At 38.0% G+C, this 13,149-nt stretch overlaps 1 protein-coding gene across 1 annotated transcript in view; it reads left to right on the top strand.

The window, feature by feature from the left end:
- Positions 1-11,896, top strand: part of LOC134838963 (mannose-1-phosphate guanyltransferase beta-B-like) — a 350,992-nt gene extending 339,096 nt beyond the window's left edge. The window contains exons 4-8 of the mRNA XM_063854335.1: positions 663-835; positions 1,153-1,308; positions 1,399-1,477; positions 2,591-2,922; positions 11,084-11,896. Coding sequence (XP_063710405.1) covers positions 663-835; positions 1,153-1,308; positions 1,399-1,477; positions 2,591-2,922; positions 11,084-11,215 — 872 coding nt within the window. The 3' untranslated portion in view covers positions 11,216-11,896. The remainder of the gene's footprint in view (positions 1-662; positions 836-1,152; positions 1,309-1,398; positions 1,478-2,590; positions 2,923-11,083) is intronic.
- The last annotated feature ends 1,253 nt before the right edge of the window (positions 11,897-13,149 follow it).

Genomic DNA, 13,149 nt, shown 5'->3' with positions numbered 1-13,149 from the left:
AAAATACTTCAGCAGAAACCTTTTCAGCCGAAAAAAAATTCAACGAACCTTAAAAAATTATTTTTTTTTCAGCTGAAAGGATTTCTGCTGAGGTATTTTCGCTTTTGTTATCTCTTGGTAAGTTTTTTTCGGTGCTAATTTAACATTCTTTTGTCGTGGCATGTTTTTTTTTTTCAAAGTTTAGCCATATTCTGTTCGATAGATCTAGTTTTTTGAATTTTGTTTTCAACCATGCGGCTTTCGTTTGTATCGCAAGTGGTGCTAAAATCAGTGTCTCCTCTGCGCATATCTTTGTCTCATTCAAAAAATCAGAATTAGTGTTTTTTGGTTTTTTCATAAGTGAGAAGTTAACAAATGGTTTCATCGCGTGTTTTCTGAAGACTTTGATGCAACACAGGTGGGTTTAAAAACGTTTTGAGTCAACCTGAAATTGTTGCTTGTAAAAATTTAATAAAAAATGGTCTTGCAACTATTTTGTTATCTGATTTTTTTTGCTGTTTTTCTAGACTTTCAAGGTTTTGCATGGCAAGTGGTTCAAAGCTCTGATTCGCCTATGTGTCCTATATTTAGGCTAATATTACCTACTTAATTTAAGTTTAAGTAGGTAACAACTGGTTTTTCTCGTTATATATTTATCGAATGGCTTTAATTGGTTTTGTTAGCTGGACCAATTGCCCTTTCAAAGAAAGTGTTGGAAGAAGAAGTGATATCGGAGCTGAGTAACGGGGATGACGACAGCTTGTTCTTTGTTCTCAACAGTGACATCATATGCGACTATCCCTTCAAAGAACTCCTGCAATTCCACAAGGAGCACAAAAAGGAAGGAACGATTGTAGTAAGTTTCTTTAAAATCATGCATGTCCCTTTCATGCTCCGTTTGTTAATTTTGTTTTTACTGTTTAGCCTGATAGACCTCAGACCATTAGAAAGTTTGTTTTCGCACTAGTTTAACTGCTTTTCTCAGGTGCCTCAGCGTTTTGCATAATGCAGCGCAAATGTTTTAGCTGATTCAATTTTCTCCTTGGCTTCGTGAAGTATATGTGAATGATTTGATTTCATGTTTCAAGACTTTTGTTGGCTGTCTTTTTTCCCTAAATTTACATTTTGGCATTTTTGGCGTTTATTTTGAAAATGTTGGCATGATTTGTTTAGGTCACGAAAGTGGGCGATCCTTCTAAGTATGGTGTCGTAGTCTTTCAAGAAAATGGAAAAATTGACAAGTTTGTTGAGAAGCCAAAAGATTTCGTGTCAAACAAAATCAACGCTGGTCTCTATATATTCACACACAAAATATTCGACAGGATAGAAGTACGTGTTTTTGAATTGAATCCCAGCTATGTTTTTTTGCAAAGCGAGTCTAATATTTTGTCGGAGAGGTGCGTATTTTTTCTTATGTAGGTGCGTAAAACATCGATTGAAACTGAAGTCTTCCCACTGATGGCCGATGAAGAAGAACTGTTCGCTTTTACATTAAAAGGTAAACTGGCTTTTTGATTGACCCCCCTGGTCCTGCGGAATGCAGGACCAACCGTGGGCGAGGGTGATGTCATCCATTTCGCCGCAGCCGGTCCCACCTTGAGGAGGTGGATGACACTGGGACCCCTCCAAATGTGTCCGAAGTGGGATTCGAACGCTTGAACCTCGTTCGAATCCCACTTCGGAAACGGTTCGATGGGTCCCACTGTCATAAATTGCAGCTAAATTATCACTGAAATACTTCAATACTGTGTTCCGACTGCTTGAAGAGTAGGAAGGAACTATGGCAGAGGTTGGCTCTCTGCTGCGATTTTAGCGTGCCTAAAAAACTCGATGTGGGGTGAAATATTAAATTATTTCAGTTTCTTTTCGCTTTTGATCGAGAGGTTTCCAAAAAAATGTTTGACTCGTTTGTCATTAAGTTTGTTTGCCTTTACTACACTAGCAAGCGCCGTGTATAAGAATGACTCTAGTTTTGCTCCAACCTATATATTTTGAGCGTGTCTTTATTTTAATTTTCCGCTTATTCGAAATTTGTGTTATCTGTTGATTCTGAATTGTTTCTGATTTTTCTGTGCTTGAATTTTTGAATTGGTTTTTAAGAGAATAGAGTAGCGCAATGTGTTTTAGCATCGCAAAGGTTGCGAAGCTCCATTTCGCCATTGTGCTTTTTTTTTTTCTCAAAAGCCCAATAAGTTTAAGCATCACGCGTTTAGCGTCCAGCTATATGTTAGCTTGGCAAAAATTTAGGCGTTAAAAAATTCAATCGCTGCTTATGCTTGTCCTGAATAGGAAGCAAAAGGAATTTAAAATCATTTGATCAATAGAGTTCAAATCCCCTAAAGCTTTTTTAATAGCTTCTTAACCGGCAGCGGATTTAGGGGGGCGTGTGGTACCCATCTTCCTCGGAGATTCGACTCCCTCGCCACCTAAAAGGCCATCTTTAGTACTGCTCTAAGACATCCATCTATTTTCGAAGAGCTAAAAATTTTTTAAAAAAAGATCGACGACAAGAAAACATTTTTTAAACCCCCCCCCTCGAAAAATTTTCGATCCGCCCATGGTGTTAACCTTTAAATGACACCGCCTTGCAAGAGAAAATGATTATGTCCAGGTTTCTGGATGGACGTTGGACAACCCCCTGATTACCTCGACGGAATGTGCCTCTACCTAAAACATCTGTTGAAGAACTTCCCTTCAGCTCTTGTGCCAGAATCAGTCCAGATACCGGCCAGTGCGAAATTGATCGAGCCGGTATTGTTGGATCCCACGTGCACGATAGGCGAGAACTGTTGTATAGGACCGAATGTGACGATAGGTCCAGGTTGTAAAGTAGAAGACGGAGTGAGAATCCAGAGAAGTGCTATCCTCAGAGGCACTGTAGTGAGGAGTCACTCCTGGATCCACTCCTCAATCATAGGCTGGAAGTGCAATGTAGGACGATGGGTGAGTTTATATCAAGATTCTCCGCCCTGTTAATCAATTCTACGTTAATCAGAGTCCAAGTCTGATTTTATGTCTGGTTTTATTAGACGATATATAAGACCATTCAATAGAGCGCGATTCTTAGAAATTACGGCGTGGGTACTGTTGTGATTCAGTATTTTTAGTATGTTATAACCTTGACCTCTATTATCTAATTACGTACCAGTCAATGTTAACTCTACGAAGTCCAGTGGACTTCGGCTCACTAGTTGCTCTTTTTAGACTACAGTCAGTTTTAATTCAACCAATACTTTTATTCTCTTTTAACTTTAGTTAGATACAATAGTTACCAGTGGTACATCTTAATTCTTTATTATGGCGCAGTCAGCAACTGATTCGAACCTGAGGGGAATACCCGCCTTTTGGCCGAACCACACGGTAGAACCTCCCAACCAATGGAACAATTGGATAAACCAATTCCATTTGGCTATTATCGCGAAGGAAAATCTAGACTTAGATAACCTCAAAGAAACAATGGAAGGGGAGACGACGTTACCGATCCTAGAAGGTGCCCAGGAGTCAGAAACTGACCAACAGAGGAAAGCCAGGGAGGCCAGGAACAAAGAAACAATGCGAGTCTACGAACACGCTGAAGAGAAAAGACTAGCAGAAGAAAAACGGAAATTCGGAGGAATGAGGAGATATGAGGCCGATAAAAAAGTAAGGTCAATCCTATACTTGGCCTTAGGAGCGAAAGACAAAAGAGTTTTCGCCCAGAAACATCCAAGGGTAAAAGCCCTAGGAATCTCATTCAAGGAATTTTACGAAATGCTAGAATTGGCTTTTATCAAACCAACCAACATAACATTTGAACGATACAAACTATTGAGCAGGAAACAAAAGGATAGAGAATCCTATGAACAATTTTGGGGCGCGTTATCAGATTTAGCAAGATCGTGTGAAATTGGAATTAATGCAGAACAGGAGTGGATCAGAGACATATTTATTTTCTACTACAACGTAGACAACGTAGTAGTCTACGTTGTAACTGCGACTTACAACGTAGACTACTATCGGAAACTCTCAATCCATTGGATGCACTAAACCAAGCAATAATTGACGAAAAAGGCTACTATAACCACCTCAAACTAACCAATATGACTAGATCTTTCAACACGACAGGAAATAGTGGGAGAGGGTATAAAAACTTCAACAACGTAAAAAAGGAACCAAGCTTGAACATAGAAAGATGAAATGCGGGAATGCGTTTACCAAGGGTCATCTGAATGTATGTCCGGCGAAAGAAATTGTGTGTAATATTTGTAAATATAAAGGACATTTCGGAAGACTTTGTAAATCGAAAGGAAGAAAACCCGCTGTAAATATTGTAGATGAAGCTGTAAATAGTCAGAATTGTTCATATTCCCCAGAAGACCTTCAGGTGAGAAGCGAAGAAAATTTTTGCGGAGTGATTAACGCTTGGACCGAAGAGGGCATAAGTGATAACGATGACTATTCCGTTCTCAACATTAGAACAATCTACGATACCAATGGTTTGGAAACCAAGAAACTTGTCAACATCGGTTTGGGAGACGATGCAATAGTCAACTTGAACATTCCAGTGGATTCGGCAAGCCCAGTGAGCTTCCTGAAACAAAATGTACTTCACGAATTGAAGCTGAGAAATCCACAGTTGAAGATTCAGCCAGTTGAGAAGAAAACGAGGGAACTATATTGCGGATTCACTAACGACACAATCAACATCATCGGGAAAGTGGTAGTGAGATTACAATCCAATGGATGGATTGCGGACGAAACCCCATTTTTTATCACTTCTGGACATGAGAGGAACATCCTGGGTAACGACAATCTCCCGAGAATTGGAATAGAGATAGCCCAACGACAGCCTCTACTACCCGTCAACAACATATCACGCCCAGAGTTGTGTAAGTTAAATAACTATTCAGACACGACCCTTAATCTGTATCATAGGTACAAAGGGCTATTTTACAGAGTGGGAAAAATACCATTGGACAGAAAAGGTACTCATTTCCATTCCCCATTCAAACCTATCCAAACCAAAGGTAGAAGAGTTCCCCTACATCTACTCAATAACGTAAAAACGGAACTAAATAGAATGGAAAAAGAGGGGCATATCATAAAGTTCAACAAATGCGATGAAGATTGCTTTATAAGTCCAATTGTGATTACAAGAAAAAAAGACGGTAGCATCAAGTTGGCATTAGATTCGAAACTATTAAATAATCAGATATTCAAGAACAAGTACCAGATGCCAAACATACATGAACTGATCGATAATATTGCACTCCAACTGTCAAGCAAAGAGTCAGGGGAAGTTTGGTTTGGTAGTCTAGATCTAAAGAACGCGTACAGCCAACTACAATTATGCACAGACACTAGCAAACAGTGTAATTTAAGTATCGTGTGGGGCGAAACCACTGGAACCTATAGGTTTTTGACTGGATTTTACGGATTGGGCGATATGCCAAACGAATTCCAGAGGGTGATGGATTCCTTATTGAAAGACATTCCTTTTACCAATTGTTATATCGGCGAAATTTTAATAGCTTCGAAAGGTTCATTAAATGAACACAAAGCGATACTAACAAACATTTTGGACAACAAGAATATGTCGGTAAAATGGGAGAAATGTGCATTCTTCCAGAAAGAAATAGAGTGACTAGGTTTCAAGATATCAAAATCGGGCGTGAAACCATTGGTGGGAAAGTCAGATTCGATTAAAAACCTACCAAACCCCAAAAATATATCTGAACTTAGGTCTTTCTTTGGGTCGATCAATCAGTATATGAAATTCGTCCCGAATTTGTCTGCTCTAAGTTCCCCCCTACGACCACTTCTCGTGAAGAAATCAGTCTACCAATGGAATGACGAACATACTAAAGCATTTGAAGAACTAAAACAACAGATAGTGAAGATAACAGAGAACAACCATTTCGACATAAAAAGGATGTCAAGACTAAAGACAGACGCTTCTCATAACGGCTTAGGAGCTACCTTAGAACAATGGGATGGAGAAAATTGGGTAACAATAGCATTCGCCTCCCGATTTTTAAACAACCACGAAAGTAAATATTCGACAAACGAACTTGAAATGTTGGGAGTAGTCTGGGCTACAGAACATTTTAAAAATTACTTGTATGGTGCTGAATTTGAAATTGTGACGGACCATAAGGCATTATTATCAGCATTAAATGCAAACCAGAGCAACAAAACTATGCATAGCAGATTAACTTGTTGGGTAAATCGACTGTTACCATTTAATTTCAAGATCAAGCACATTCCGGGAAAAGAAATGGGATTTACAGATTTATTGTCGAGACTACCTTCAGGAAAAGCACTCCCTACATCACACTACAATAACGAATTTGTAGTGGCTACAGTACAAAAGATTGTAGAAAACCTCTCTGTAAATAACGATTGTAAAAAGAATAATTGTAAAAAGAACGAAGTGTATAATCCATTGGATGTAAATACGATTAGTAACTTGGATTGTAATAATCCAATGGGTGGAAAGAAAGATTTATCGCAAAGCATCCAACGGTCGTTCTTCTCGAATATTCTGAATTACGTAAACGACAATATCGGAATTTGTAATTCCAATCACTCGCGTTCAGAGTCTTGCACAAGCGGTTGTGTTCCATTAAATTTATCAAAATTTGATTTCAATTATTTTTACTTATCAGAAAAACCATTTTTATTCTTTCTTGCCCAATCAGTAATATTAATCAATCAGTCATTTAATTCAGATAAAAAAAACAGTTGCAAGAATTTATCACATCGGTCAACTTGTTAAAAATTTCCCTCAGGGCAGAAAAGAAAGGAATCTTCTTGAATTTTAATAACGACATAATGTCAGACCTACACAAGAAATTATTGGCCAAGTAGAAGGGAGATCTCAGATTGCCTGACAACCAGTTATCACTCTCAGATCATTGCTCGAATAAGCTGATTAAACTCATGACGGACGAAGATAAAATCCTCAAGGAGGTAAAGAAGGCGGTACAGGAAGGCAAACCATTGGACAAATTCGGAGCCTACTTAAAGAACTTCCAGAGGGATATCCATGTGAAAGAAGGACTGTTATTCAACGATAACAAACTGATAGTGCCGGCTGCATTACGATCACCATTCCTGTCACTCCTTCGCGAGACTCATCCAGGGCAGTTTGGGATGAAAGCCCTGGCAGAAAACATCTGGTGGCCACACCTATACAGAGATATACCATCATGGAAAGAATTGCACTCAGTGCATAATGGCCGGTAAGAACCTAAAAGTGTTACTAGGGACGAACAAGACTGAGAAATTACCGATTCTGTCCGAACCAAATGAAGAAGTAGATTTAGACTTTGCTGGCCCATTGGACAAGAGTTGGGGTAACGCAAAATACCTTTTGTTATGCATTGATCGCTTTTCATAGTTTCCGTCTGCGAAGGTAGTAAACAACACCTCGACTTCTTCAATTTTAACCTTCGTGACAGATTACTGCCATCTTCACGGATTTCCAAAGTCCATTAGAGCTGACCATGGGTCATGTTTTACTTCGTTTGATTTTAGGAACTTCTGTGAGAAGAACAACATTAATTTAATTCTCTGTACGGTTGGTGATCATAGATCCAATGGAGTAGTAGAAAGACTCATTTAAACTGTCAAAGCTAAGCTTCTGGCAATATCGTTCAACGATCCAAAACCATCTTTAAATACGGCTATTGATAAAATTATTTGGAACATACGCTCGACGAAACAATCATCCATTGGATGCTCTCCTTTCTCAAAACATTTTAATAGATCTCCCAATACGTTCTGGAAATCTTTGGTCTCTCACGCAATTAGTTTAGATAAGGGGAAATCAATCTTAACGAATGACAGAGCACAAGACTGGGGGGCTGATGACGCGTTCGAAGATGGCTATCTGGAAGACAGAGCAATTGATTAAAGAGGGTATGAGAGCGACCCTGCTGACAAAGTAGACAGAAATCTCCAGCGAGCCCCACTGTCAAATCCTTTCAGCCAAGGAAGTAACTGGTTTAGGAAAACAGTTAACAGGAGGGAAGGAGAACCTTATTTTAAACCACTGGTGAGTAAACCTTTGTCAGACACGAAACATACGGTCACATTAGATAACGGACATGTGATAAGAAAATCTGACTTAGCTTTTAACAAAACCCAACCGGCAGCTCCTAAGACATTCTCGGCAAGACCGAATTCGCTAACTAATAGTAATGATTTAGCAGGCAAGCGAAAAAGAAACTCCCCTTCCAAGAGACGAGACTCAAATATAGGAGGCCCTTCGATGAGTTACACACCAACGGGTGGAAATTCTAGCAAAAAGAGAAGAACATTCATCACGAGCTCGAAAGGTTCAAAATTCGACTTTAATAACCTAGATTCGTCGTTAGAGTTAGACCTTTGGGATAAAGTCATTGACGACTACTTGGGTACGGAAGCGGAAACTGTATGTAATACACCGACTGTTAACCTTCATAGTGATTTAGATCAACCAAGGAGTACCGTAACAAGCCAGACAAATACGCAGACAACGGTCACTTTACCAACGGGCACAAGTGACGACCCAATTCGAGTGGATAGCTCTCCGAAGACAGTGGAGACACCAAAGACCCCGATACCCGCAAAACTTCGTGCAAGAAGAAATCCAGGCCCGCCGAAATTCTATGACGATAGACGGTTTATCGACCAAGTGACGCTCGGAACGGAGACCATTAGTGCAGTAGACTCCGATGACGAACCGCTTTTTACGTTTTCCGGTGCAAAGAGTCCAAAACAAAATTTATCATACTGTACGACGTCCCCCTCGGATTATCTTACACCCATTGATGAGATCCCACGTCATACGATTTTGGTTGCTGAAACCACACAAGACCAACCCTCAACACCTTCCTCTCAGGCGACAAGGACCGCATGGGTATCGCCACCATTGGTAGAAGTTACCAGTAATACCCAGGATGACGACGGCAGTGACATATCCTCGTGTATCGATACCGATGTAAGAAGAGAGGCAGATAGTTTCTATCCTAGATACAACTCTACGGTCACAAACTCTGAAAACTTTTAAACTATGGTAACATGACATGTTACGTATTTGATTCAGCTTTTATCCATTGGATACCCAAAACTTTTTTTTTAACCTAGTTAGTGAGTTAGTTAGTCTGCTTTAATTGTACAAATGCTACATAACCCCAATTGTACATATCATTTTGTTCATTCAGTGTTGATATCTGTGTAAACCTGTAAGTAGCCTGTATATATTACCATATAATCACCTCCATTTGTAATTTGTACTCTCTGTAAAAATCCATTGGTGCTAAAAGCGGTTACGTTTTATTTCTTCTTTGGCCCTGGTGGAGCGAGGGGAGATGAAGTATATGTGTGATATTGGCTACATCGTTGAGCGGGCAGATATTAATTTTTTGTGCAGTGGGGAATGTTGTGATTCAGTATTTTTAGTATGTTATAACCTTGACCTTTATTATCTAATTACGTACCAGTCAATGTTAACTCTACGAAGTCCAGTGGACTTCGGCTCACTAGTTGCTCTTTTTAGACTACAGTCAGTTTTAATTCAACCAATACTTTTATTCTCTTTTAACTTTAGTTAGATACAATAGTTACCAGTGGTACATCTTAATTCTTTATTAGGTACTAATCCCGTTGGTTTCTCCTTCGTTTTAAACAAATAATGGAATTTAGTCGTTTTTTTTTTTGCTCTAGAGCTACTTTTCAAGAAAAAGTTTTAGCTGGATTTTTTGCAGACTGATTTTTAATGTTCTATTATCGTGTAGCCTAGGCATCGAATGAATCCGACTCAAAAACCATTCCAAACTGAATAGAGAGAAGATAATTGGTCAAATTATTGCATTGTAAATAGATGCAAAATATATCACTTTTTACTTACCATAGCGTGTGGGGGAAATTTATCAAAAAATGGAATATGATTCAAAACTTTTTGAAATTTCTTTTTTTTTTGTAAAACAAAAATTGGCACTGTTTTCCTGCGTGCTCGTGAAACGGCAGTCGAATACAAGGAGTCTTCTATATTAAGTCATAAACATTTGTGCAGTCACCTTCGAAGTATCGGTCAAAATTGTTGTGAGTGGTTCGATCTTTTTACGCTCGCATACGAAGTGCAATTTTGCGTCGTTTCAATGTAATTGAAGCGCATGTTAAGAAATGTTTTGGAACTTTTTTGTAAGTTCATAGGTTAAGACTATTTATCCAAGGAGGAAAGGACCAACACGAGAGCTGTACTGCTCATCACGGCGAACCGCTGTTGTGCCCCTGTGTAAGAACTACATGCAATTTTTTTGGCTGTTTTTCTGGGCTGGGCAATGTTGCTTCACCCTCAAGCAACGAGCACGGATCATGGTGGGCCTCGAATATCCGACTTTTCGATTGAGAGGCGGAAACGTAACCACTTTACCACCGCTCCACATCAGAACCATGTGATTTTCAGAAGTGGTTCAAGTGGGAAGGATGAAACTAGTCAATGCCACAGAGTATCTGGATATAACTGCGTCTGTTTTTTAAACCGTTTAAAAGCGAGAGATAGCACCAAGGAGTAGGCTAAGTAATGTTAAGCTAACTAAATAAATTGGCTAGGAAGAGTGAAAGTAAGCATTGTCTGTAATTAAGAGTAATGAACGTAGTGAAGACACTTATATAGGTCTTGCTGATTTTTTTTTCAGGAAAAGTCTCTAATAACAACAGATGTGCATTCATACATATTAACGTATTTATGAATGAACTTAGGTATGTATGCACTTTTGAGTTCAATTGCAATTCATCTGATATGCTGAATGTAAATAGCACTCTCCAAATACGAACGTGGAAATAGCACGAAAAAACGAACGATTTCTAGTTTCGAAAATGGAATTTAATTTATAGATTTCCAGCGGAATAAAAACTTTACCTGTTGATCCAGTTTCTCAAGTTAAGTTAATGCTGTCTGAAAAGCGCCAATCATACGTTCTAGAAATTCAAAGAGCTTAAAAGGCATCTATTTTTTATTTTGAAATTCGAAAGTTGAGATTTTTTCAAGAAAGTCAGTTTTTTTTGTATGTTTACTGGCGTTCATTGCTCTTTTCCAATCGTCGATCGGCTATGTTTTAATATGATCACAGTTTAGGCGCGAATTGACAACGTGACAGTGATGGGAGAAGACGTTCAAGTGAGGGACGAATTGTACATCAACGGGGGAAGAATTTTGCCTCATAAGGAGATCAAAGAGTCCATACCACAGCCAAGTATCATCATGTAGAATAAACATCAAGTCTGATCAAATCATTCACCACGAAATCACATTCAAAATAATGCTCAGTTGAGAAGGTACAAACTTCCCTAATTGACTTTGTATAATTATGTCATATGTTGATTTCAAAATGGTTTCCTTGCAATCTCTGATTTTTTCCTGCAAATTAGTTTTTTTATGAATGTACGTTGGCTTATTTGCGAGATGGAAAGATAATCAGAAGGTTGCTTAGTTCTTGAATATGCAATGGGAAAATTAGGGCAGAATTATGAAATCTTTAGGAACTGTTGGTTTGCTAGAAATGTGACGATTTATCGGCTATTTGAAACGTAAAAGATAATCTGCTCGAAAAGATGTTACGTAGGTAAACTGGTACTCAACAAAGATCACTTTTAATTAAATTGTTCATTCAAAGCTTTGTAGCCGTCTAATTTGACCATTGAATTTCCTGTATGGTGCCTTAACTCGTGTAATAGTGTACAGCGGTGCATGTTTGTACGCATAAGTTGTTTGGGATTGCCTAAATTTGGAGCTAGGATTAAATATTTAATTTGAAGTTCATCAAATTGTACTATTTGTCATTTAATGCTCATCCTGTTTCAGATGGTATTTAAGAGTCGATGAACGTAATTCGGACTCTTATATAGGTCACGGTGATTTTTTTTTCAGGGAAAGTCTTAAAATTTGTTCAGGCTAAAATTTACTTTTTCGCGGTTTGTCTTTTGGTTTCTTTTTAAATTCAGCACATTAACTTTGTTGAAAGGAAGGCAAACTCCTCTATCGAACAGCGAAAGTGTAAAGGTCACGAAAAACGTGATCGACTTCTAGTTTTGGAAATGGAACTTAATTTTCAAATTTCCCAGCGAATTAAAAAATTTACTTATTGATCCAGTTCTCAAATTGGGTTAATTTTATCAAAAAAACCTATCATAAATTGTTCTAGATAATCAAAAAGGTTTGAGGGTATCTATTTTTTTCTTTGAAATTAGAAAGTTGAGAAACAAGTCAGTTTTCTGTTTAATTGCGTTCATTGGCTCTTTTCCAACTGTCTGTTGGCTATGTTTTTATTAATTGTACATAAATTCGGGATGAATCTATTCACATATGAAGTGTTTGCTCAATAAAAGCAATCATGGTAGCTCAAAATTGGCGCTGAGTTTTTCCATACATTTTAGAAATATGCGTTTCATGCTATATTTTTCGTAACATGTTTGTATTCTGGCCGTTTTTTCCTTTGGCTAACATATCCTGAAATGTCTTGTTTGTGGTTATTCTATTGTGCTGTAATGAAATAATTATAATTTCAGAAATGATAATTATTGAAGATGTATAATATTTGACGATCAGGCAGCCAACTGGGTAGCCGAAGTTCTGATTTTATTTCACGGTTAAATTAATTATTAAAATTGATTGTAAAGAATCTGTTTTTAACGTCCGTGGAATCAATTTGAGAGATTTTTTATTCATTATTCAGGCCTTTGCAGGAATTTGAGTGTATATGCCAGGGATGGTTTTTTCTTCGGACAGTATTGTTTGTAACGAAAGGGAGTTTTGATTTATTATTATAATTTAGTCATTCGATAAGTCCAGTATTTGTCAGACGACGAATTTTCATGTGTTTAATTTTGGTCATGGTTAAGTTGTACTGATACATCGATGATATGTGAAAGGATTTCAGCACAAGCGTTTAGGATTTTATTGTTCCGACTTTCAAAACGAAAGTAACGGAATATTTGTGCTCGGGGTGGGTCTTTTTCTTCAGACAAATTTCGACTTTTTAACTAGCCATTTTTGACGGAATTTTTTTACATCATTCGAAAGGTATTGTTGCCCAAAGCTTAAATTTGAAAAGATAACTTACCTGTCATCATTTTTCTTAAAGATATGGGGGTTTAAAGACTGCCATTTTGGACAATTAACGCGCGATATATTTCGCGCTATTA

This window comes from Symsagittifera roscoffensis, chromosome 2, assembly GCF_963678635.1.
Source record: "Symsagittifera roscoffensis chromosome 2, txSymRosc1.1, whole genome shotgun sequence".
NCBI classification, from domain to species: domain Eukaryota; kingdom Metazoa; phylum Xenacoelomorpha; order Acoela; family Convolutidae; genus Symsagittifera; species Symsagittifera roscoffensis.
The sequence above is the reverse complement of the archived record's forward strand: the minus strand, read 5'-3'. Positions and strand labels throughout refer to the sequence as shown.